At 61.5% G+C, this 23983-nt stretch overlaps 8 protein-coding genes across 8 annotated transcripts; all 8 read right to left on the bottom strand.

The window, feature by feature from the left end:
• Window positions 1-3759: 3759 nt before the first annotated feature.
• On the bottom strand, window positions 3760-4161 carry LBRM_06_1030 (protein disulfide isomerase; the record flags this gene model as incomplete). Its single annotated transcript, XM_001561987.1, has 1 exon — window positions 3760-4161. The coding sequence occupies one exon, from the start codon at window positions 4159-4161 to the stop codon at window positions 3760-3762; it is 402 nt and encodes a 133-aa protein (XP_001562037.1).
• A 1018-nt stretch (window positions 4162-5179) lies between these two features.
• On the bottom strand, window positions 5180-7333 carry LBRM_06_1020 (conserved hypothetical protein; the record flags this gene model as incomplete). Its single annotated transcript, XM_001561986.2, has 1 exon — window positions 5180-7333. The coding sequence occupies one exon, from the start codon at window positions 7331-7333 to the stop codon at window positions 5180-5182; it is 2154 nt and encodes a 717-aa protein (XP_001562036.2).
• A 549-nt stretch (window positions 7334-7882) lies between these two features.
• Window positions 7883-10534, bottom strand: LBRM_06_1010 (putative kinesin; the record flags this gene model as incomplete). The annotated part of the gene is made up of 1 exon (XM_001561985.2): window positions 7883-10534. One exon carries the CDS (start codon window positions 10532-10534, stop codon window positions 7883-7885), a length of 2652 nt encoding a protein of 883 aa, XP_001562035.1.
• A 1056-nt stretch (window positions 10535-11590) lies between these two features.
• Window positions 11591-12283, bottom strand: LBRM_06_1000 (conserved hypothetical protein; the record flags this gene model as incomplete). The annotated part of the gene is made up of 1 exon (XM_001561984.1): window positions 11591-12283. One exon carries the CDS (start codon window positions 12281-12283, stop codon window positions 11591-11593), a length of 693 nt encoding a protein of 230 aa, XP_001562034.1.
• A 653-nt stretch (window positions 12284-12936) lies between these two features.
• Window positions 12937-15186, bottom strand: LBRM_06_0990 (conserved hypothetical protein; the record flags this gene model as incomplete). Its single annotated transcript, XM_001561983.2, has 1 exon — window positions 12937-15186. The coding sequence occupies one exon, from the start codon at window positions 15184-15186 to the stop codon at window positions 12937-12939; it is 2250 nt and encodes a 749-aa protein (XP_001562033.2).
• An 899-nt stretch (window positions 15187-16085) lies between these two features.
• Window positions 16086-17597, bottom strand: LBRM_06_0980 (conserved hypothetical protein; the record flags this gene model as incomplete). The annotated part of the gene is made up of 1 exon (XM_001561982.2): window positions 16086-17597. The coding sequence occupies one exon, from the start codon at window positions 17595-17597 to the stop codon at window positions 16086-16088; it is 1512 nt and encodes a 503-aa protein (XP_001562032.2).
• A 544-nt stretch (window positions 17598-18141) lies between these two features.
• On the bottom strand, window positions 18142-18609 carry LBRM_06_0971 (hypothetical protein, unknown function; the record flags this gene model as incomplete). Its single annotated transcript, XM_003722895.1, has 1 exon — window positions 18142-18609. One exon carries the CDS (start codon window positions 18607-18609, stop codon window positions 18142-18144), a length of 468 nt encoding a protein of 155 aa, XP_003722943.1.
• Window positions 18610-19454: 845 nt separating this feature from the next.
• LBRM_06_0970 (conserved hypothetical protein) lies at window positions 19455-23108 on the bottom strand (the record flags this gene model as incomplete). The annotated part of the gene is made up of 1 exon (XM_001561981.2): window positions 19455-23108. One exon carries the CDS (start codon window positions 23106-23108, stop codon window positions 19455-19457), a length of 3654 nt encoding a protein of 1217 aa, XP_001562031.2.
• Window positions 23109-23983: the final 875 nt, after the last annotated feature.

Here is a 23983-nt window from a genome sequence, read left to right as displayed (position 1 = left end):
GGCGCGACTAGGAGCAGCTTTCGAGAAGGCACCCTGCGCGTCGCCCCAGGATCACCCTCCCTCGGATGTGTGCCCCAAACACCCCCAGAACGCAAGCCTTGAGGAGTACAATACAGTCCTGCAGCGCCCTCACCCCCCCCTCCGTGAGTCTCGATCATAAACCCGCATTCACGTCATCCATCCCCCTCCCCAAGCACTGCGCGCATCACCCGGTGGGACAGGTCATCCACCGCCTCTCCGTGCGAGAGAGCAGGCAGACACATTGATGAAGAAATGCCCACGGAAGCCAAAGCGATGTTGGGTAGACCCTCCCTACGCGTCCCACGGGAATCCAGCCCCACGCCCTTCCAACAACTCCCGCTGGGTGAGTTCGAGAGACGGTACCCCGCAGAATCCACTGCGGCTACGCCCCGGGCTGAAAGTGCCAAGGCTTTCCAGGAGTAAAGCAAGACAACGCTGCTGAGCATTGGCAACCAGAGCGTCTCCACCGGCTGCATCCCTGCTACGCGGAAAGAAGTGCTCGCTGCGCCGCTACTGAGGCCGCACATGTCCAATGACAATCTCGCGTCCTACCGCCCAGTGACGCTGAGCAGCCTTCGGTGCGAGTTCATCGAGTGAATCATCTCGCGACGACTATGCGACCATCTTGGAGACGAGAGCCAGCCACCAAAGTCTGGCTTCCCTCTCCACTGCTTCACCTTTTAGACCCCCCTCCCTAGGCTTGCTCCTCCACACGATAGCGCAACGGCGGCCAGACGCCAAGAGAGAAGCGCTGCTGGTGGACCTCACGCTCGCGCGTTTGGCTTCGACCACACCACCTTCATCGCGACTCGGAAGAAGTTCAAGGCAGACCCGCGCCTTCCTCGCGAAACCCATAAAATGTTTACGCAGTGGTTGCACTTGCGCTCGCTTCCACGGGAAGTCAAAGATGGCCAAGTTTGCATGCAGGACTCCACCAAGAAGCTGTCCTAGGGCCTCGCTTCCTCATCAGTGCAGTAGGCTCCCTGAGCGTGGAGCTCGACAAGATGCCCTGGCTGCAACACGGCTTCTTTGCTGATGGCCTCACACCCCTCACATCCTCCGCAGATGAAGATGTCAAGTCAGCCACGCTACAACCCGCCCTCAGGAAAGCGGCGTACTGTGCAGTGGAGCACTTCGTGCAGCCCAGTACCCCCCTAAGGCGAAGAACACCCTATCTCTCGTGCACGGCATCGCCACCAGCCGAAACTCTTCGCTGGACATACACGCTTAGGGAGGATCGCCGCTCCTGCCTACCCGGCGTGGACTTCCAGCCCATGCGCGGCGCTCGGTTCCCTGAAGCACAGGCCCGAGGATTCAATAGTGCAAGGGCGGTGCGCACACGCTGTCAAGTACAGCTGACATGGGGGGAAGGGGGGGGTATGTCGCACCCAAGCAAGCGATGCAGAGGACACACAAGCACGAGCGATGCGTAAAGAGAAGGGCGTGCGGAGAGGTATACCAGCCAGCCCCAATGCGCGCGCGGGCGTGTGTGTGTGTGTGTGTGTGTGTGTGTGTGGAACATGCCGCAACCCTTCCCTCTGACCTGGTGGACTGATGGAGGCACAAATGCCGGAGGCGCGATTAAACCACCCCCCACATCATACAAACGAGTCCGCTGTGGTGAGCCACCACGCGATGTTATGAAATGCTGCGGCCTGAAGCGACGGGGGAAGGGGGAAAAGTATGGCATACAGGCAGAACATCGAGTCTCACAGGGGGCCTGACCTGAGGCGGGCCAACGTCCTCCTTGGGCTCATCTAGCGTGCACCTACACCACCTCCTGTTACCCGTCCGACCGACGCCACCGCTTCCGCCCTCGGGCAGGACCCTGGACACGGCCCGCTTTGAATCGAGGCATACAGTCCACGCAGGCCCGTCTGGTAGCCATCGTGCAGTACGCATGCGGAGAAGGGACGAAGAAGAGTGGGAAGAGCCCCTTAGGTGGCATGGCCCTATTTGACGGCACGCGGTTCCTCCCAGATGGCCAGGGTTTAGCCGCAGCGCAACGGAGCCATGAGTTAGCGGTGGCTGTAGGCGTGTTGTGGTTGACGTGTGCGTGGTAGAGTGGACACGCTGAAAGGGAAAACGATGCGCGCGTGCATTGCTAGCTGCCGTGCAGGCGGTGGGTGAAGAGGAAACGGGGTGGGAGGGTCCATGGAGAAGAGTAAAGAGAGAGAGAGAGAGAGACGGCATCCAGCAGCAGCCAGCAGGAACATGTACGTGCGCAGTGCGCTCCAGCAAACCCCCCAAAACAGAGAATGGCAGAGGGAAACGCCCCAACTGTGTGTGCGAGAGAGAGACAGGACAGACAGAGGCGCGTACATGCCCAAAGGGGCGCACCAGCATCAAGGCGCGATTACTTGACCTTTGCGCCACAGCCGCTCGAGCAGCCTCTGCCCCTGCACGTGGAAGCGCGGGAGCAGGTGCTTTCCGATCTCCCCCCACCCGCCCGCCTCTTTTTCTCTGCAGATCGCTCTTGTCTACTTAGTCCGCTGAAACGCACACCAACAGAAGATGAAAGGGGGGCAGACATTGGCCCAAGAGGGAGACGTCTACGTGCGTCTCGGCTGATTCGAACGGCACGCTGAGCATCCCTTCTGCCTCCACCCCCTCCTCACTTTGCGCTCTTCATCGTTGGACGTTAGTTCTTTCCCCCGGGTAGCCCATGGTTGCATTCAATTCATTTTCTCCGTTGCTCAGCCCTTCCTGCGGCTGCGGTTGAGGCCCGTCAATAGCGCAGCAACCACCAGCTCTCCGGCGTAGTAAATAAGGCGAGGAGGTCTAGCGGAGGGGAGCGACGGTAGGGACACAAAAAGCGCGGAGGCCAGCCACACCAGTGATGAGTGGGCGTACATCGGTGCCACCCTTGAGGGGAAGGGCGGGTGGGAAGAGGAAAAGGGCAAAACAAAGCATGAGAAGCGCGCTCTACATGGCAGAGATGGAAAGACAGGGACAGAACTCACAGCCACAGGGGTGCACCACACTGTCACACGTCTATGGAGGGGTTCTCTTCAAACAAGTCCACTCTCTGCCACGCAGCACGCGAGCCCGACCTCCCCGCGCACTCCGCCCCGGGCCTCTCTCTCGCAGGGCCCCACCCTCGAGCTCGACCCGTTCCCCGCACCCGCAGGCCGCGAGGGCCCGCGGAGATGCGCGCGAGTCACGCCAACACTTCGCCCGCCCCATCGATGGCGCAAATGGGTTGGCTGTCGCCGGTCGCTCCGCCGCAGCGCCGCCCAGGGCCCGACCGTCGCCACCAGAGCAGCGCCTCGCCATCGGCAGGGACGGAGGGGGGCCCGCGCGGCCTCCCCGCTTCATGTGCGGGGAGTGCCGGACCCCGGATGACGCCACGCGGGAGAGGGTGTGACGACAGTGAGACAAGGGGAAAGAAACGAATGAAGATAAGAGAGGAAGAGAGCGTACAGAATGGGCCCACGCAGAGATAGCCCGAGAAAGGCCGCTTAGAGGTGGCGAGACAACGTTGAACAGGAAAGAGGCGCGGGTGTGGAACATAGGAGACTAAGGCGGCGCTTACACGGATGTCGGTGTGTTGGTGTAGTAGACAACCCATTAGAGGGACGTCCTGCCTCCCTTGCGTTGTGATCGCCGTCGCCGCATCTCACCGACTCTCAGCCCCGCTATACCTTTCCCCTCATAGCGTCTTCCTCTGACGCCCTCCTGCGTTGCACCCACTTTCTGCCTTAGCGGCTCACGAAGGTGCATCACTGTGGCAGTACTTTACTGCCTGTTGGCCGCTACGTATGACCGGAAGGCGGAGAGCTCGCGCGGGCCGCTGTACTGGTTCGCACCCGACTTGTCCCTCTTGGGGAAAAACTTGAGAGTTGGGAATCCACTGATGCCGAACTCCTTCGCGATTCCGCGGTAGGCACTGGCATCGATGCGGGCAATGATGATGTCCTCCGAGATGGGGTAGTTGTCCGCCAGCTCCAACCACACGGGCTTCATGTTGTTGCAGTGGCCACACCACGGGGCGTAGAACATGACGAATACATTCTTCGAGGGGTCCTTCACAATTTTGTGGAAGTTTGCCGGGTTGAGCTCCACCATCTCCGCCTCAGCGAAGAGCACAACGAAGGCGACAGCCAACACAACAGCGAAAGCCTTCCTGAAGAGCGACATGGCGGGGAGAGTACGGTGAGGCGGAGAGAGGAGACGTAACGCCAAGGGAGCGAGGATAGAAACAAAAATTTCTCGTATGCTAAATAGGCTCAAACTGTGGCGTGGTGAAGCCGTTTCGCTCAGAGGCGCAAAGCAGTCGACGGGACGGCGAGCATTGGGATAATGATGGGGGGCATGGCGGCAGTGGGGAAAAGTGGGGGGAGGAGGAGAGAAAGGGAGGAGAGGGAGGGGAGGGAGATGAATGATGGCCACATGTGGTGGCCTCTCATTACGCACGTGAGAAGTGCAGGGAAGGGAGGGCAGTGGGTTGCCTCGTTCGCTTTTTACGCTTATTTCATATTTGTCTGTGTCGGTGCTGTGCACACACACACACACACACCTCCACCGGTTGCGAGTCTTTTTCGACCCCCCACCAGTCTTTCCTCTGAGTGGTTCAGCGAAGAACGAATGGATTCTAGTAATCTGCCCAACTCGTGCGCGGGAACGGGGTAGAAGAGCCCCACACGTCGAGTAGTGAAGGAGAGGACCATCTGCGGCAGCCGTGAACAGAGAGGGAGGGGGGTGCAGGTGGATGTGAACGCATTAGCTATCAGCAGCGCCACCTGAAGAGACGAAAATAACGACATGCACATCTACCGAGGGGGCGGGAAATCTATCAGCGGAGATGATCAAGCCTCACTGTGTCTCCTCCCCTTCCCTCAGCCACTCTCTTCCAGAGACACATCAACGTCCGCACATGCGCCATCGCCCGCCTTGCCCTCTTCTCATGCGACGCAGTCGCTGGGCCTCTGTAGAGAACGTCTGTCATCCCCCCCCCCCTGCAAGGGGGGGGAGATGTAGCACGTAGAGTGGATGATGAGGGGGGGGGGGGGCGAAAAGGCACAGCTCTACAGCAGCAAAGATGACCCATGCATGGATGGTTTGTGCATAAGCTGCACTGCAAGCACGAGCCAACAGAGCGAGAGGGAGAAGTGCGGGGTGGTAATCGGGGGGAGGGGAAGGAGGAGAAGAAGCGCGCTTACGGCTGCAACAGGGCCCGCTTCGCCTCGACGACTTCCCTCAGCTCCACCTCCGACAAGGGACGATCTTCAACTAAGTTCTCGAAGGTGGTGCTGCTGCCCGTCGGTCGTGCGTTGATGCTAGGCATCACTGTCGTCACGTCCGTCGAGCGAGGCAGTGCGTGGTGCATCACCGTCGCCGCCACAGCGTTCTTCTTTGCCCTCGGGCGCAAGTCCAGTCGGCGCAGAAGTGTGTGGGCGGCGGTGTGCTCGGGACACGTCGCCGACACCACCGCTGCCGCGTTGGCTGGCGCCCCTGGCCATGGGTGCGACGCTTCCGAAAAGGGTAGCAGCTGCTGCTGCTGCTGACGTGAATACGCTATCAGGTACTCACTGGCGCGTTCTTCGACCATGGCGAGGCACTGCAGCAGGGTGCCCTGCTGTACCCCCTCCAGCCCCGTGAGTGTACGGAGCTCGTCGATGCTGCACCCCAGCCCACGAAACACTTCATTCACTTGTTCAACCACCTGTGCCAGCACCGCTGCGCTCTCCTCTTCCTCTTTCTCCTGCTCATACACGCGATCACGCATTGCACCGAAATTATCGAGAAGGTCAAACATGCGAGAAGAGCGCTCTTGCCTGCCTTCGGTCGACGTTCCAGGCACGCTCGAGCCGCCGCTCTTCTCGGCTGCCATGGAGGCTGTGGCAGTCGTCAGGTCCTCGAGCGTGTCGGCAACGGCGAGTGCTGCGAGAGCAGAGGTGGATGTGAAAGGGTGTCCCACCGACTCCGAGACGCTGGCTGAGCTGCCTGGACTTCTGGTAGTCAAGTAAGATGCGGTGACGCGATCACCAGCACCCCCGCTGATCGACATTATTAGCGCCGCTTTCTCTTTCTCGAGCGTCACCATGTTGCGCTTGATTACGTTAACCTCCTCAAACACTTTATACCGCTCGTCAGCCGCCGTGTCCATGAACCCGGCCACGTCCTCAATGGCGTCGCTCTGCACAATGGCGGAGAGCCTTCGGTAGTAGTCTTCGAATAGGCGGACCTGCGCCTGGTTGCTGTCAAGTGACAACTCGCTCTCTGGGGTCTGTAGCTCCGCACCGCGATCCCTGCCAGCAGGACCGACCCCATCGGCGGCCGCGATGCCGCGCTCTTCAGCAAAGGCACTGCTGCTTAGGTTTGACCCGCTGGCGGCTGTGGCTCTCGTCTCGTCGTTGAGGCGGCGAGTAGTGGTGCGACGATGTTGACGCTCAATGGCGGCCTTGACGTTGTTGTTGTCCTCCTCCAGGCCCTCCCGCTCCACACGGGTCTGCATGATGATCCGGCGCAGCTCCTCCAGCTGGTCATTGTTTGCCGCCTGTGTCTTGGCGTTCTCGTTTTGCACCCTTGTCAGCTCGTCGAAGACCGCCTCATACTGATGACTTTCCTCGGCCATACGTGCCTGCATCTCGGTGAGCTCAGCAACGACGCACTGGCGCTCCTCGCACACGAGGTTACACACCTCCATCAGGTATGCCATCTCGCGACGCTTCGCCAGAAGCGCATCACACTGGCGGTGGCACATTGTGTCGTTGCTCGTCTGGCTCACCAACAACGTGTCGATCTCAGTGCGCACCTCCTGTGCCTCTTTGATAGCAGCGTTGAGGCGTTCCTGCTCACGCGCCACCTTTTCCTCTAAGCCACGGAACCGCTCGTGGATCAGTGCCCTGTAGTTGTCGGCTGCTGCACTGCGCGCCGCGGCTGACACCTCTGCTGTAAAATTCTGTCGCCTCAATTCCTTGCGAGCCTTCCGCACATCAGCGAGTCGGGCCTGCGACTCCGCGAGCTGGCGCTCGGCCTGTGCACACTCGCGGCGGCGCTTCTGCACTTCGGCTTTGGCATTCTGATACTTGAGAGTGGTCGACCCAATCAGCTTCGACTCTGAGCGACCAGCCGGCGCACCGGAAGTGCGCTCATAGCTGGCGTAATCCTTCAAGGCCTGCACTTCAGCCAGGGACATGCACTCTTCCATGCGAATCGCCTCGAGCCGCTCGCGCAGCTTTGCGTTGTCATTCTCGAGCTTCGAGACTTCTTGCTCCTGCAGCACGCTGATGCGCCTCGCTTCCTCGTCTATGTCACGCAGTCGCATCTCTACCTGGGTAAGCCGGCGGCGCACCTGCGTCTCTGGCATAGCAGCAACAGCAGCGGCAGCAGCAGCACCCCCGCCTCGTGCGGCGGTGCTGTTTGGATCACTGCGGGACGCCTGAGGAGGGCGTGGAGCGCGAGTCGGTGGCGCCGCCGCTTTCATTGTTCCCGCAATGTGCTCTCTCGCCCTACGCGGGTGCCGGCGTGCGGCAGTTCTCGAGAAGGAAACGCCCAACCCACCCGACGATGCGAGTGGGTGTGTGTATATGGGCGCGTGAGAAGACTGATGGAGGGGAGGAGAGAGAGGGAGAGAGGGAGAGGGAGAGACTGTGCGTGCGTCCGTGTGTTTGTGTCGGCACTTCGGAGAGGGAGAGGCGGGCAATCTCGAGACTGCCTGCCCGCGTGCCTCTTTTATGCGGCATCCATTGCCCTCTCGGACGAGTGCCAAGCGGACGGGGAAGTAGATGAGTTCACGTCAGCGTAACAGCTCGCAGAGTCCGAGCCTATATGGGCCTCTGCCCCTTGCGTCCTACATGTGCGAAAGACACATCAACGCCATCCGCAAGAAGTGAGGGGAAGGGGGGGGGGGGCATTTTTACGTGGTGAAGAGCTCTTTCATCTCTTGTAGCTCCAGACGCAGTAGCGCGGCCTCTCGCTGCTTGCCGTCCAGCTCTGCTTGGAGTACTTCGATGTGGTTGCGCAACTCCATGTTTGCTCCTTGGTAGCGCAGCAACTCTGCCGCCAGTAGCAGCACACCCGAGCTGTCTCTCTCTGGCTGAGCCGAATCGGTGTCGCACCTTCGAGAGCGTACTTGACTCTCCCAGCCGCTGCGCGCTTCCTCAGGTAGCTCCTCCGTCGTGTGCGGAGGAGGGGTCATAGTAAAGCGGTTTGTGGGACGCGACAGAGCGTAGTCCAGAGTCGATGCCGCATCTCCGCGTCGCGTGTGGCCATCACGACTGTCCTCGATCCTTTCTTTCGATGCTTGCGCCGGTTGCAGCGCCACACCACCCACGCTTGTAGCAACGAGTTTTCGGATGGAGGACTGGAGAGACCTGGCCCCAGCTGCCACCGCTTGTGCTCCCCCTCCTCTGTCAAGACCACCAGCGTTACCTGCTTCATCAGCTTCTGGATCGATTCCATGCAGGTTCAGAATGTAGCGGATGAACGACTGTGCCGACTCCGCAGGGTCTGGAGCAGCAAGAGCAGCAGACGCCATGCCGTCGAGTGCGTGCGAAGTCTCCGCATGGCTCCCCGAAAGTGGGTACGTCGGTGTCTCTGCACCTCTTCGGCCGCCGTCGACCCGTACACCAGCCTTGTGTGTCGCCACGAGCGGCAACTCCTCAAGTGGCACGTACTGGGCGCCGTCCGTAACGTCATCCTTGACGTCATGTGGGCGGTGTGGCGAATGGGCAGACAGCGGCGGTCGGGTAGGCGCGGTGGTGGCTGCTGGGGCTGAGTGCTGCTGATAGTGGCCTTGTGAGTGCGAGGGTGCAAGCCGCGGTGAGACACTGACACCATCCACGGCATCGCGAGCACCGGCAGGCAGCATGTCGCCTATGGCGTCCGTAAGATCCTTGTTGTCAAGGCGCGAGTTCGTGGCTATGCGAGCGGACTGAAGCGGGCCATCATCGCCGCGGAGGAGGGGTTCATGTACCATGGCGGCCTTATCCTGTCTGATGGTCGCTCCCGCCGTGGCGGAGGTGGCAGTATATACTTTGGCCAGCCGCCGCCGCAGCTTCTGATTCTCGCACACGAGCGCCTGCATAGCTCGTATTTGTTGGGTGAAGATGCCCTCATCCTTGCGGAGCTCCCGCTCGCACAGTGCCAGTCGCTCCTTTGTTGTCGCATGCGAGGCGCACATGCAAGCAATCACCTCAGCTTGCTCGTCGTACTGTTGCTGGAGGCTGGCGTAAGCGGACTGCACCTCGCGTACCTTTAGCGGTGTCATCATCGACTCGTCCTTCGCCCTGCAGCCCCTCGTCGCTGCGGCGCCGGTGTGTGAGTCCTCGCGCAGCGACAGCGGAGAGACCATGGCGGTGGAGGGGCTGCCACGGCGACCCAGCGGCGACTGCGCGCGTCGCAGGCGCTCGTACTGCTGCAGCGGCTCGTTCAGAATGCGCAAAGCCAGGGAGCAGTACTGCAGGGTCCGCAGCGTCTCATCGCGATTGTACGTGTCGGGTGCCACGCAGGCGATGAACACTGTAGCGCTGTTGCCGCCAAGGGTGTCCTGCAATAGACGTGTTAGCCGACTGCTGCGGTAGGGGACGTGGTGTGAACGCTGATGCCTGCCACCACCACCCTGGTCAGTCTCCTTCCCGTTGGCAGCTCTATTGATGCGACTCAGCGCACGCATGACGTTGCCCAGCGCCAGCAGCCCAGTGTTGATGGCGATACTTTCCTGGAAGCGCACGCCGACGTTGCCAGTCTTCTTCTCTCGCTCCGAGCCGGCCAAGTCGACGACGTCAAGCCGGCACGCGTAGCGAGAGTGGAAAAGGGTGAGGATTGCGTGGCTGCGGCTGGAGCTCTCGTGGACGTTTGTCGCCCCTGTCGCGCGTCGAGTGTCACCACGGGCGATCAGCACCCCGGCTTGCTCGACCGTGAAGATGGGGACGATGGCGGCGCCCAAAAGAGCACAGCCTGTCGTCGCCGATACCGCCGCCTCACGCTCGTCCGTCGGAGGGCATTGCAGGTCCACGCGCTCCAGGCGAGGACGCTCAGCCCTTGCCCCCGGTACCGTCGTCGTCACGAGGCGGATGTTGTCAGGTTCCTCGCCATTGCGTCGCGAGGCGGCGGCGGCTGGACCCTCCAGCAGGTCGCGAATCGTCTCACCGTACACCTCGACGTACTGGAGGTACAGCAGTGGTGCTGTTCCCGTGGGAGAGGTTCGCGTCTCTACGCTGGGTGGCCCTGCCGCACCGCTGCGCACACCGTTGTCGGCCATGATGTCTCTCAGCAGCAGAGGCAGCAGTGACTGCACTGTGAAGGTCTTGCCTGTGCCCGTCTGGCCGTATGCGAGGACGCTGGCGTTGAAGCCCCGTAGAAAGCGGGTAATCAGTGGCGCCACGGACTCGGCGTAGATGAGCTCTGTGGCGTCCTCCATCATGTAGACCCGATCCACCTTAAAGACACGGTTGTCGCCCACGCTGACGTGCGTCGGGTTGAGCACGAGTGTGTTGAGTTCCGCATCGGGGGGGTCAGAGGCGATGAAAGGGCGGATACGGACAACAACGTGGACGCGCTCCGACATGGCGCTGGTGGGCCACTTAAAGACCCTCGTCGTGGTGCGGTCAAGGAAGAGCGGAGTAACGCAGACTGACGCGTGCCAGGGGAGTGGGGGGAGAGGAAGAGGGACAGGGACACCGATGTGTCTCTTTCGCCTCAGAGCTGCCCAATCATAATCTCTATGGAGCAGGAGACTTCTATCAAACCGCACACAGGCGCAGGCGCGCGCTCCTATGTGTGCGTGCGTATGTATGTGGGGAGGTGCGCGTGTGTGTGTCTGCTGATGGATGCCCAGCGATGTGTCTGTACGGGGCGTGTCGGTGTGCGCCGCTATGTGCGCAGTGGAAAGGAAAGACGAGGGTGACAGAGAGTAAAGAGGGACTCCTCACAAAACAACCGAGCGCAGGTGGGTGAAGTGGAGATACGACCGTCAGTGAGAGAAGCGCTTCCACGACAAGTCCGTCGCGCTGGGAAAACCCAGGAAGGAGTAGGACCAGGGTTCGTTTGCCGTCCCCCCTACCACCATGACTGCCTCCATGCGTTTCAGTGGCCCTTGTCCCCTCCGCCCTCTCTCTCTCTCTCCCTCTTGCCACACCTAAAGAGCCGGAAAAGATGCCACAGCGCACGGCCATGTCTCTGCGTTGTTGTCTCACGTCTCTGTTTCGAGCCTATTCATTACAGCTTACATCCAGCATCGCGCTTTCGCGCTCACACACGCACGCGCTGGCGCTTGTAAATGGAGAGAAAAGCAAAGGAGACGAATGCACCCCCTCCCCCCACCTACGCTCCCTGAGAGGGAGAGGGAGAGACACGCGCCGACCCAGTTACAGTGAGGGTGGTAGTGGCACGCGCGCAAGGGACTCACAAGACCCCCTCCTCTCTCTCCCCGCCTCTGTTTACTAGAACCGCCACAAGCAGCGGCGGCGCACGAGGAAAGTGAGGGGAGAGAGCGCGAAGGTAGATGAGGCCAAACAGCGCGTGCACACACACACACACACCGCGCAAACAGCAGTCCGCCTCCTCGACTGGATTCAAGCCTCACCGCGTGTCATCGGGGTCACCACCACGACCGCCTGCATCGTCAGGCAAGGAACGGTGTATCCGTGCACTTGGGTGGCCGTGGGTGCGGCTTGGTTATGAGGATGCGCTCCTCCGGTGTCATGTCGTCCGCCGTCGGCTTTGGCTCGTCGGTGGTGCAGCGCACCATCAGCCGAAGCAGCAGCGGCGATTTAAGCGTAGAGGCGGACGACGTGCAGCGGCTGCGCTTCTGATCCGGTGCGCCCGTCACGTCGTCATTGTCTGCGTCGCGCCGACACTTCGTCGCCGCGCTGCCGAGAATCTCGAACCGCTTCGCCTCCATTTCGGCGCTGTCACCGCCGTGGATGAGCTCCATCTTCAGGGCATTGCGCTTTGCGTACATCGTATAGTGGCGGCTCATGCCGATCTTCTTCGCCTCCCCGCTCGTCGTCGGCAAGGATGACGGCGACACCTCACCATCGTCGTCCGAGTCGCTAATGGCGACGGTAGTGGACACCTTGATGCGTGTTAGGACATCGGCGAAGCCAAGCGACTGTGTGGTCCACGTGTCCTGCACCCCAGCGTGATAGCCGAGTCCCATCACGTCATCCTTACGACTCACCTTGACGTGGCTGACGGCACCATCTTGACCCTTGCCAAGTCCGGTGCCCTCTGTCCACCCTGAGCGCTTCAGCAGCGCCTTTCCGAAGTTCTTCTCGGCGTTTGACCAGCGATTGCCGTTCGGGTCGGTGCTCATGGCGACGACAACTATACGCGCGTGATGTGCACGATCTGCCTATAGTTGTATGGGCTAAGCCTGCGAGATAAGGCGGTAGGCAAGGAGTTCGCTGGCGAAGCGCCCCGACAAGCAAGTGGGCAACAGGGGAGAGGGGGAGAGTAGGAAGGGAGGTGAAGGGAAGAAGGACAGGGAGAGGGCCTGAGTTACATCGCAGGCGCAAGGAATGGGAAGGGGGGGGAAGCGCTCGAGACGTGCCTAATGTTGGAGGGTGGGGAACACGGCGGTGGGTACAAGTGCCTCATGATGAGAGCGATCTCCTCCTCTCCCTTTCCCGTCCCCTGACTCCTTCTGTAGAACGACGTAGATCTGTATTGCATTACTGCCCGAACTGAGCGACGCATCCCCCACCCCCGCTGCCCCTACCACGAGCACTGCAGCTTTCTGGCGCTCCTCCCTTGCTTACTTCGCATGGGGTTCGCCCCCCTCCGCCCGCCATGCCAGCACACGCATGCGAGTGGGTGGGCGTCTCCCAATGCGAGCGAGCGAGTACGTGTTGAAAGGCTGGCACGCCCCCGCACATATACGAGTTGAGCGAGGGGAAGGGAGAGGCGAGACGCCAGCGATTGCATCCACGAAAGGTGGCTTGAACACCGAACTCTCTCAATAGGCCCTCACGACCCAGTAGGGAGACGGCGCACGGTGCGCTGCTCCTCGCCCAGCGCCCTCTGCACAAGATCGTCTTCAGTCGACACGAACAGGTGGCGCGGGGGCGGGTCAAGCAGCTTGAGCTCCTGCAGCGACTCCTTCACCGAGGCTGGACACTTTACGAGAAACCCCGGTATGATCTCGTTCATCAGTTGTAGGAACGTGCGCGCGCGGTAATGGTCGCCGGCCACTGCGCATGTGCGAAACAGCAACGCGATAGTGTGCATGTCGATCGGCGCATTGCTGTAGAGTACGCATAAGTCCACCAAGCTGAAGACGCGACAGTCGCCGCGGCGGCTGAACACTTCCAGGACCGGCCGTATGAGATCGTTGGTGATCTTCAGGCCGTGGTACTTGTGCGCGACGAGGATGTTGTACGCCTCGTTCGACCACTCTTCTTTGTGCGCCGCGCAGAAGGCCGTGATGACGTCGGCGTGAGCGCGCTGCAAGATCGTCTGCGTTGCCGCGTCGAGTCGCAGCTGCTCCCCATCACCTTCGTCATCCTCGACGCCGCCGCCGTCGCCGAGGGAGTTTGCACCACCACCACCACCACCAGCAGCAAGATTAATTCCGTTGTGCCTCGAAAAGCGCGGCCGCATCTCCACCAGACTGCGAAGTGACGTCAACAAGTCGGCGTAGATAGCCGCCCTGCCCTTCTCGTCCACCGTGTCACTGTCCAGCTCCAACAGTCGCACCTTGCCTGCGATTAGCTCGCCTTCAATAGCCATGGACGCCGGCACCCGATCCACCACCTCTAGCGCGCGGCGCAGGTACGCGTCCGGGGCGGACTCCTCGATGCGCAGTGCGCGCAGCAGTGCTGAGATGTGAAGTTCCTTCAGCCGCGAGACCTCCTCATCGACCAGGCCTAGCGGGTTGTCGGCATTCGTGTTCTTCTGAAAAAGCACATCGATGTGGTCATAAAGCGCCTGTATGTGGGCGTTCATCGGGGCAGTGGCGATGAGGTCTGCTGCGGCGTCCGCAGAAAATAGCCCCTGCGCGTGTGGCGACGACGATGATTGGCCTGCCGTCAGTGGCGTGTAGTGCTGATTGATGGCCCACATGCAGGCACGGGTGAGGGCGAGAAGATACCGCTGCTGCGCCCAGTACATCGCTTCTGTGAAGATGGCGGCTGCGTCCTCCTGGTGCGTCTCTACGACGGCTGCAAAACGGCCACTCAGGTAGTAGAGGACAATGCGAGCACCACGCGCACCCCCAGCCATGGCGTTCTGCGCCAGGTCATTCGCAATGCTCTGAAGAAAGCGCGTCGGCTTTGAGGACGATGGCGGTGATGACGGACCGTCTCCGTTTGGAGCCTCGTCTTTCCTCGTCACCCCAGCAGCATCGTGGTGCTCCTCCGCCGCTGCGAGTGGACCAGCGCTGATCGCTGTGGCTGTGCGCAGGTCAAGCACATGGAGTAGTTCCATGTAGTCTAACAGCACCGGCAGCAACAGCTCCAGCTGTAAGGAGCCTGCGTTCGTGGCCAACGCCTCCATCACTGCGCTCGATACATCCTTGACTACCTGCAGGAGCTCCGAGTTCAGCTGCGGGTGCGGCTGTGCGTCTAGCTGGGTCAGCATAAACCGAGTGAAGCCGCGCACAAACAATGCGACCGCTCTGCCATCGCCAACCGGCACACGCGCGCTAAGAGGCACAACACCGCCGCTCAGCAGAAGCGTCTCGCGCGAGGGGTACAGGCTGTACGGCACTGCCTGTGCTCGGCCTCGCCCGGTGTCGCCTGAGCCTTGACGCGAGGCTCCCTCATCACCAAAGCCGCCATCCGCGCCAGTGGGCCCAGGGTCACTGGATGAGGAAAGAGCGGCTAAGCTGCTGCCACGGGGGTACCCTTCTCTGCGGTATGAGGCGTCGGGCCGGCCTGGGTAGTACAGCACTGTCCTCTGCTCGATGCCGCCGAACGGCAACAGTTGCTTCGCGAGGCGGGACCACGCGTGCACGTCGGTAGGATACTGCTGCTTGAGCAGAAGGCACTGCAGGATGCTGAGCACTGTGTCGGTCTCGCGGAGGGCATTCGCGTGGGTGGCAGCATCCTCCAACTCACGCCACAGTTGTGCAGACGTCCTGCGGGTGAGCTCTTGACCATTATTCTTCTCCGCCTGCAGAACCGCAGCAGCGGCTGACGGCAAGGCCACCGCCTCCTCGGCGAGAGTTGTAAGCCAAGCACTGAGTGTCTGCGTCGCCGCCGCGCTGCAACGCCGCATTGATGCACAGCGGAACATTCTTGGGAGAGGGAGAGAGGGAAAAGGGGGAGAGGTGCCCGGGGTGCATCAGCATGCACGTGGCCACCCCCAATGAAAAGCATCACGGCTAGACAGAGAGCGCACGCCGAAAATACTGGCGTGTGTGCGTGTAGCACTAAAGTGCCCTCGACTCCTCTCTCTCTCTCTTTCTTTCAGCTGGGAGACGACCAGCTCATCACAGGGAACACGTGAAGGCGTTGATGAGGAAGCGATGGTGGAGGAGGAAGAGGGGGGGAGGGAGAGGAGAGGAGGGAGAGAGAGAGACAGGGGGTTGGTGACGCACAAAGGATGAGCCAACGCGGCAGCAGTGACACACATACTCACGATCATGTGGAACGTTGTACGCCGGCTCTTTTTCGCTGCATGTCGCCTACCGGAGAATCGACGGCGAGAGAAGAGAGGGGAGAAAAGAGGCCCCACGTGCACTGCGGGAGCCCGTGTGAGTGTCTGTGGGTCTCTCCGAGCATCCATACGAGGCTCAGCGGGTTGCATCCTGCGCGTGGGTCCTCTGCTTGCACTCAAGGCGCTCTTAGACGCCATTTGGGGGGGGGGGGGGGGGGCGTCGTCTTCCATTGCAGATCAGTCTGATGTATGACGCTTTCCCTCTCTCCCTCCTCCCCCCTCCTGCACCCACCGTCTCTTGTCTATGCAGCCTTGCGCATGCAGTGCGCAGAGGCGAGAAAGGCAGAGATGCGGGGGGTGAGAGGAGGGCAACGAGAGCGCATAGAACGTCACTTCTGCGCCCCCCCCCCAACCTCCTCCACGGCGACAGGCTCAGTTGATTAGCCCTGTGAAGAAATTCCTACCACAGCACACCATGTGCAGGCCCAGGCAATGCGGAATACCCCTCTTCCGCGCCATCACTCGTGGCGGATGCAGCGGGAGCAGTAACACTCAAAGTGCCGCTGCGCACAGAGTGCTTTGCGTTCCTTGTAGCCAAGCTTCGTCGTGAGGGCGGCGTTGTAGTCGATCAACAGCTGCTCACCGCTTCGGATCGGCCGCAGTGCGACGAGAGTCTTCTCCATGGCGCTCCCGTGCTTCATTGGTCCATGTCTGCCAGCTGCAGGAGAGGTGCCCGAGCTTACCAAGGCGCAATTTGGGTCGCAGCTGTGGTTCAACATGCTCAGAACCGAGTAGAGGGCGATGCCGGACGTTGTGAAGAACTCGTTCGTGTGTATAAGTGCGAAGAGCGACAGCACCTCCTCCATGTACAGGTTCGGCTGGCGAAGTGCCGCGCTCAGGGCGACTGCAAGAGCACCAACCTCGCTGAGGGCTGTTGCCGGCTCGTAGTCGGCGGTGCCACGCAGACATGAAAGTCCTGGCAGACTCAGCGGGTGCACCTGATGTACGGTTGCCATGGAGCATATCTTCGCCACCGTCAGGCACGACAGTGCGGCGCGCGCCTCGGAGCCGGAGATGGCGATGCCTGCTTTATCAGGCTCAGGTAAGGCAGCGGCTGTGCCGCTGCGGTGCAGCAGCTCGCGCATACCTTCACACCATTGCGCTAGCTCAGGGTTGCGGGAGGCGCAGCTGCAAGCATGATACTGCGCCCACGCCGCATCTCTACAGTCTGCGGAGCAGTACGTCTCCTGCTCGCAGTGTGGGCATGCCACGCCAAACGCGTGAGGGTCGCTGACACCGCTGGTACTGGTGATGCTGCTGTGACTGCGGGGGAGGAGTGACGCAAGGCAATGCGCACACTTCGTGTCATCGCTGCGCTGCACGAGCAGCGGCGCCTCGCTCAGGATGCTGCTCCGCGGCGGGATGTGCCGCGTCGCGTACAGACCCCGCCCGTACGTCGTCTGGAACGGCTCCAACAGCTCCGCCAGCGGTGGTGTCGCACTCCGCAGACAACAGCGCCGCACCGCCTGGTTGACGGAGTCCGCCGGCTCACTGTTGTGAATGTGCAGGAGCTCGCCCCTGAGACCGCTGGTATCCGCACCTGGATCGTGGGTGTCTGCCTCCCTCTGAGCCACCTCAGCCTGCAGGGCCAGCACATCCTCCGCGGAAGGAAGCTGCGTGAAGTTCGACGTCGCCATTGCCGAGGAAGAGGACGGGCTGGCTACCGTCGTCGTCGCCAGGGTGCACCGCACAAGTTCTGTCACGTCAGCGACGCCCTTGCGTTGACAGCTCTTCTGTAATGCCTGCGTACATTTGGCTGCAAAGGTGTCTTGACTAGTGTAGCGCCCCGCCACCTCGCCGAGGACGAGTCCCAACGTGTCTTGTGGGTGCCGGTTCAGCAGTCGAATACAGAAGTCCGCCGCGAGGGCGTAGTTACGCTTCACCGTCCAGTGCCACGCACGCTGATGGAGGTATGCGTCAAGCTCCTGGCTGGCATACCAGGCGGTGCGAGCCGCCCGCAGTCGGGTCATGACGGCAGCAGAAAAAACGCTGAGGTGGTGCGAGAAAAAGAGGGGCTGAACTCTACTCAGCAGCGGCCGCCAGACTCTTCACCTGAGTTGCTTCAATGATGACACGCGCATGCACACGCGTGTAATGAGAGACTGCGCAATCAGCGAGTAATGTGAAGCGGGAAGAAGAAGAGGGGAGTGGGCAGGCGAAGGGGGCGGTGCGAGGGAAAGAAACAGTAGAACGCGAGGGAGTTTTCAGCGGCGGCACACCCCGTTACTCGCTCTCTCCCCCCCTCCCCACCCTGCCGCACAGAACACCATGGCGAGGGGGGGGAAGTCAGCGCAGGGACGGGGGAAAGACAGCGTGGGTCCGGGTGATGAATAGGCTGACCTCCCTTCCCCTTGCTCGATGGAGCAGCGGAAAGAAAGAGAGACGAGAGGCGGGTGCAGACATGAACATCAATTTCGCGCTTCCTCCGACACAAGTCAGCTCAACAATGCACAGCCACCGGAGGAGGAATAGAGGGGGCGGGGTGGGGGAGTCGCCTAACGCCTCTCTCCAGAGTCACGGCTGCTCGGCCTCGAGGCTTCGCACATACCAAATGGCGTGCAGTGCGGCGGAAATGGTGAAGAGGACGCTCAGTAAAAAAAAGCAGCACGCCATGAAGGCCGGCAGCACTGGCGAGAGACGCGCCACTGTTCGCGGTGGCTGCGACACAGGCGAGACCTGCTTTGCGTCTGCATCGGTCACCCCGCCACCAGCGCGCGGAGCTGCGGCCTCCCGCACCGCAGCGTCGGCCCCATCACTGAACTGCCGGCGCAAAGCATCCGTGAAGTGCCGCTGGCGTGCCTGGCGCTCGCTCAGGTACAGGGTGGCGAGGTAGCGCGAGCGCATCCACATGATGAAGCCGCTGAAAGACGCTGCTGCGGCAATGAACAGCGAGTGAGTCAGCCCGTCGGAGATGTCAATGCTCACACACAGGAGTGATACGAGTAGTGGCGCAGAAACCGCAAGGAAGGTGATGTAGTGCATCTCCGCAGCTCACCAGCATACGCACACCGGCGCCACGCTCGTGAGCGACACACAAAGAGAAAGGGAGGGAGGGAGGGGGATGACACGCTGTAGAAAACGGAAGAGAGAAGCCGAGGAGGAGGAGGGAGGGGAAATAGGGGAGGGTAGAGCCCCAATCAGCGAGAGAAAAAGGCCCCCAAGCCGATACTGCAGCGGCACTGCTGGCGCTCAGCGGAGGAGAATAGCCAACGTTCACTCGATCGGGGAAGCAACACAGTGGAACAGGGAAGCGATACCGCATCATCTGGGCTCAGAGTCGCTCACTTTGCGCTTCCCCACCAATGAGGCTTTGCTACTTCCTTCCAGGAAAAGGAGCAGGAGGCAAGGGAGCAACCGAGAGCAAGGGAAGGGAGGGGAGGGGGGTAGATGCTCTGATAAGGGTTCAAGTGCATTGGTCTTCGTAAAGAGATACGACGTCGCTAGGGGGGGGGGAGGGTAGTGCGCCTAAGAGGTGGTGGTGATTGAGGCCATCTATGCACCACAATCAGCTAGCCGTCGGCCCATGACACGATGCCGCTGCCACTGCAGGCGAACACGCCGAAGATGAGGCCACTTATCCCTCCTTCATCCTCTTCGTGTACTGGGCACGGCCACGGTCGAGCATGTGGACGACACAAGCCACGTTCGCAGCGCCACGCACACACGAACTTCAAGCCAAGAAATAGGCGGCGTAAAAATATCGTCTCTAAAGGCAACACAAACGCATTTGGCGAGCGGACGGTATGCGGAGAGGGGAGGGGAGGGGGCACTCGGACGGCATTGATGGTCGAAGAGTACCCGCGTGCGCACCCGCCCACGCCTCGCCTCTAAATAAGCTGCCGATTATTCACCGGCGGCGCAGGTTTTCGGCGCAGGTAGCACGCGCGCGCGATCAGGAAGATCCAGTCGGCGTTGACAACCACCTCCTCGCAGGTCGTCTGCACATTGGCCATGTCCTCAGACTGCAGGAGATCGTACGCAACGACTAGTGTCTTGATGGCACTCAGCACTGTGGCGCAGTGGTGCACTGGAATACAGTCCAGCGCCTCCATGCTGAGCGGCCACCGTGTCGCCTTGCCACCCATGCGCGCCGCTGCTGCCGAGGCGGCGTTGGCCGATGCGCCGCGCACCGTTATCACGATGAGCCGTTTCACCTCCCCAAAGGCCTCGAGGAGGATGCCGACCGCTGATGTACCGGCGCGCCGGCGATCCTTCACCTGCCGAAAGAGCGCTAGATCGGTGTAGAGGTTGACGACATTGCCCTTGAGCTGGCCCATGACGTGGTGCACTGCCTCCTCCGTTGGCATGTGGGCCAGCACGATGGGTGACAGACGCTGCTGGTCCACCATCGCACGGTACCACGCAGCGTTCGATGCCATGTGGCCACGACTCATGGTCGACAGCACCACTTGCTGCGGCTGCGACTGCAGCTGGGTAAGCGGCGGACTCTCACTGGTGGTTGACAGCGAGAGCTCCGTGTCGGTGCCAGCGAGTCGCACGATGGATGAGCGCGGCGATGCGTCTGCTAGCGCCACAGCAGCGGAGGCGCCCGTTGCTGCCCCACTTGAGGGCGCTAAGCTGCTGTCACGCGAGCTGGCGCCTGCCACACCATTGCTGCTAATGACACTTTGCGTCCGCTGACGCGCACGCAGCTCCGAGCAAGTCTGCTCTGCAGAGGCCAGCTGATCCTTGACGTGAGCCAAGCGCGCCTCTTCCGCGGCCTGCCGCTCGAGGACGAGGTCGAGCTGTCGCTGCAGCTGCAACTTCTCAAAGATATCCCCGTGCTCAGCCTCCGCACGCCGCAGCTCCATCTCGAGCACCTTAAGTTGCTCCATGTTCTCGCCCATATGCCGCGCGTGCACGCGCTGACGCCAGCGAAGAAAAAAGCGCTGGCCGGTCTCGTAGCTCAGTTGTTGCTCACGTAAGGCCGCCACCGCTGCGAGGGACGCCTGCCGAGCGCGCCGCTCTGTCCAGCGCCGCCACAGCTGGAGGACCCGACGTCCGTGTTGCTGCTGCTGCATCTGAGCGTGGTGCGCAGCAAAGCGAGCGAGCGACGAAGTGCCAGGCACCGGCAGTCCGTCATGAGACGTCGCCGCTGCTGCGGCGGCTTCAGAGGCGTTTTGCTTGCACCTCTTCTGCGCGTCGGTGTGTGAAACCCACTGACGGAGCGCCCGCTGTAGCACCTGCCGCTGCGCCTTGCTTGCGAGAAGCGCCAGCTGCTCGGCTGAGATGCAGCTGCGCTGCCGTCGGATGGTCGTCGCTGCAGCAGCACGCCAGCGGTGAAAATATGAGCCGATCACCGCGGCGTTCACCAGACGCGCGAGCACATGCACGCCTTCCACGGCCTTTTGCCGTACCTGGCGATAGACAAGGTACGACTGCCACCGCAGGAAGTAGGCCTGCAGCTGCAGCTGCTCTGTGGCGCGGGAGAGGGCCATGGCGAGCACATAGGCGCGAATGTGCCGCTGCTGGGCGTCGTAGAAGGACGCCCACTGCCCAAAGAAGCGACGAATCAGCTGCAGGTGAGACTTCTTCTCGAGCGTGTGGGCGACTGCCTCGACTCGCTTGCGCCGGGCACCAACGAAGAGAATGGAGCGCTTCCACATGTCGTAGTGTCGCAGCAGCACCCGCTGCTCGCTCAGCTGCTCGAGGATGCACACGTACTTCTCTCTTCGCTCTGCCTCCTTCTGTTTCAGCAGGTTCACCCGCTCTCGCCACGCTGCGGCGTCCTCAGTGTCCTGCTCCACCACCTGTGCCAAAGTGGAGATGGAGTTCGCCAGATCAATCTCTAAGGTGTTTTGATGCCCGTACCAGACCTTGTTCACACCGTTGCTGGACAACGCAAGCCACTGCATCGTCTGCACCACACTCAGTGAGAGAAGGGCGCGCACGCCACCGTTGCCGGCTGATTGCGATGTTGTCAGCGCGCCCTCGACCACTTCCTCCACGCCGTAGTCGTCGTCTGGGTTGGCGCTCCAGCGCTCCATGAGGCCGTCCGCGTACGCCACCCACAGACTGCAGGTCTGCTCCTCTGCCAAGAGAGATCGCACGCATGGGCTGACGGTGATGCGCTTCAGCATTTTCATGGGGCCACCCGTGTGAAGGCCACCGCATGCTTGACCGCCGTCATGGGTCGCCTCCCTGAGGTGGTTCGACGACACGGGCCCGCGTCTGCCCTTGTCACCGAGACTCTCCGCACCGCGTGCGCAGACTGTACCACCGCGGTGCCACACACATACGGTGCTGTCTTCCGAGGCAGTGAACAGCACATCACGCACAACCGCCATGGCGTTCACTCGCCCCTGGTGACCACGCAGTTCCTGCGGCGTGGTCTGTCCCTGCGGCCGGCTCGCGACAAGGACGCTGTAGACTACACCTGACTCGAACCCGCAGCACACACGCGCGGTGGGGGGAACAGAGGTCATGGCACACAGCGCCCCCGCGCCTTCGCGGACGGAGTCCAGCAGCACTGTCACTCGTGTCACCGCCTCGAAGCCACCTTGCTCGGTGTCCCACAGGATCAAGAGGCCGCTCGCGGAGGCGGATACGATCTGCATATTACAAAGCTCAACAATGGACACGACGCGCTCGGTGTGAAACTGGCCAAAAGTGATGAGCTTGAGAAGCAGTGCGTCGTAGACGGCGACGGAGCCATTGGTGTAGCCGACCCACACGTGTGTAGCGGTGGCGCACAGGGCGGTCGCACGAACGCTTCCCTCAGGCGCGCGCAGCCACATAGACACAGGACTGGATGCCGAGGCACGGTTAGGCGCCGACTCATGGGGATGAGCCGCGCCGCCGGCGGACGATGGCGCTGAAAGCCGCCTCCCTCCTCGTGTAGAAACAAGCCCTCGACTGCGAGGGGTAGGTGCCGCGGTGCCGCAGTGCGAAGTAAGCAACCCGCTCGCGGTACCTTTGGCACCGCCGCTGGTAGCCTTTCTGCACGACGTATTCAACGGCAACTCCGACAACTCCACCTGCCGCGCCGCTACCTCCTCGTGCAGCGGGCGAAGCGAGGTGACAAACTGACCAGTGACGCAGCTGTAGAGGTCGATGGCGCCGGATGCGGTGTTGGCACACCACAGCGTTGCCGTACCGTGCGCCACGACGATGTGCTCGTACTGGCCACGGAAGTTAAAGGTCGTCTCGTATGTGTTCGGCTCAAAGCGCCTGCCGTCCTGCGCAAAGTATGAGGGCGACACACCTGTTACGGACGGTGACGCTGTGCTGGCGGTACCGTGGCCGGTGGTGGGAGCCACCGCTGCGCTACCGCTGACAACCGTCGCTACATCGTCCGCAGCACCTAAACGGGCTTTCTTCTGCGTAGACGGCGACGTGCTGCGCCCTCTCTCGCGGTGTACCGCCGCCAACATGGCAGGCGAAGCGCCGCGCGAGAGCGCCGTGCGAGAGGGTGAGATGGACGCACCAGTCTTCGATGGCCTCGCGGTGCGCGACAGATTAGCCGACGCGGAGCTGCGCATACCGGTCGCGTGCATTCTGGCTGACCTTAACCAAACCAAAAGAAACAAGCTTAGGCTGAGAGAGAGAGAAGGGGGAAACGGCGACGTGGAGTGGGGTGGGGTGGGGGGAGGGGGGGGGGGGTACAGAGAGAGAGAGAGAGAAAGCGCAGACCTTGACGAGACACGAGGAAAGGAGACTCGGCGAGGACGGTAGTGTCAGCACACCTGGTGCGTGCCAGCTGCTTGAGTGTGTGCAAAGTGCGTCTACGTACTGTAGCCAAAGGAGACAAGAATGAGAGAGGGGGGAGAGGGGGGAGAGCGAAGAGGAAAAGGGGATTCTAAGCTGGAATGGCAACAGGCGAGGCGGCGTGTCTGTCGATGTCTGGAGTCAGTCGGGAAGGAGCGATCAAACGGGCCCTTTAGCGCAGTTACTTGAATGACGCGCGTGTGAGTGAGTGAGGGGGGAAGGGAAAGGGAGAGGGAGAGAGAGTTATGTGCAACGCTGAGCGGTCATTCATGAAGAGTCACGGCAACATGCCCCCCCCCCTTCCGGTCAGAGAGAGAGAGAGAAGAGGGGGTGGGGGTGCGACAGTGCGCGCCTGGGCTGATGAAACTGAACGCTCTCCTTCACATGTCTTATGGCCTCTCTGCAGAAACGCGAGCCCGCCGCCCCCACCCCACACACATCGTCCAAAGTGGCATTTTGCAGAGTTGCGGTGGATGGGGGCTCCCTTTTGGGCCTTCTGCTGGCGACTGAAGTTAATACAGAGCTGGAGAAACAAGGGAGAGGGGGGAGAAGGGACAGACAGAGGGGAGACGACAGGCAGTGATGTGTGGTAGAGCAGCGAACACATCCTTGCACCTCTCCCTCGTCTTACACGGGATTCCAACACCCA

This window comes from Leishmania braziliensis, chromosome 6, assembly GCF_000002845.2.
Source record: "Leishmania braziliensis MHOM/BR/75/M2904 complete genome, chromosome 6".
NCBI lineage: Eukaryota > Euglenozoa > Kinetoplastea > Trypanosomatida > Trypanosomatidae > Leishmania > Leishmania braziliensis.
This window is presented reverse-complemented; position numbering and strand designations above follow the sequence as displayed.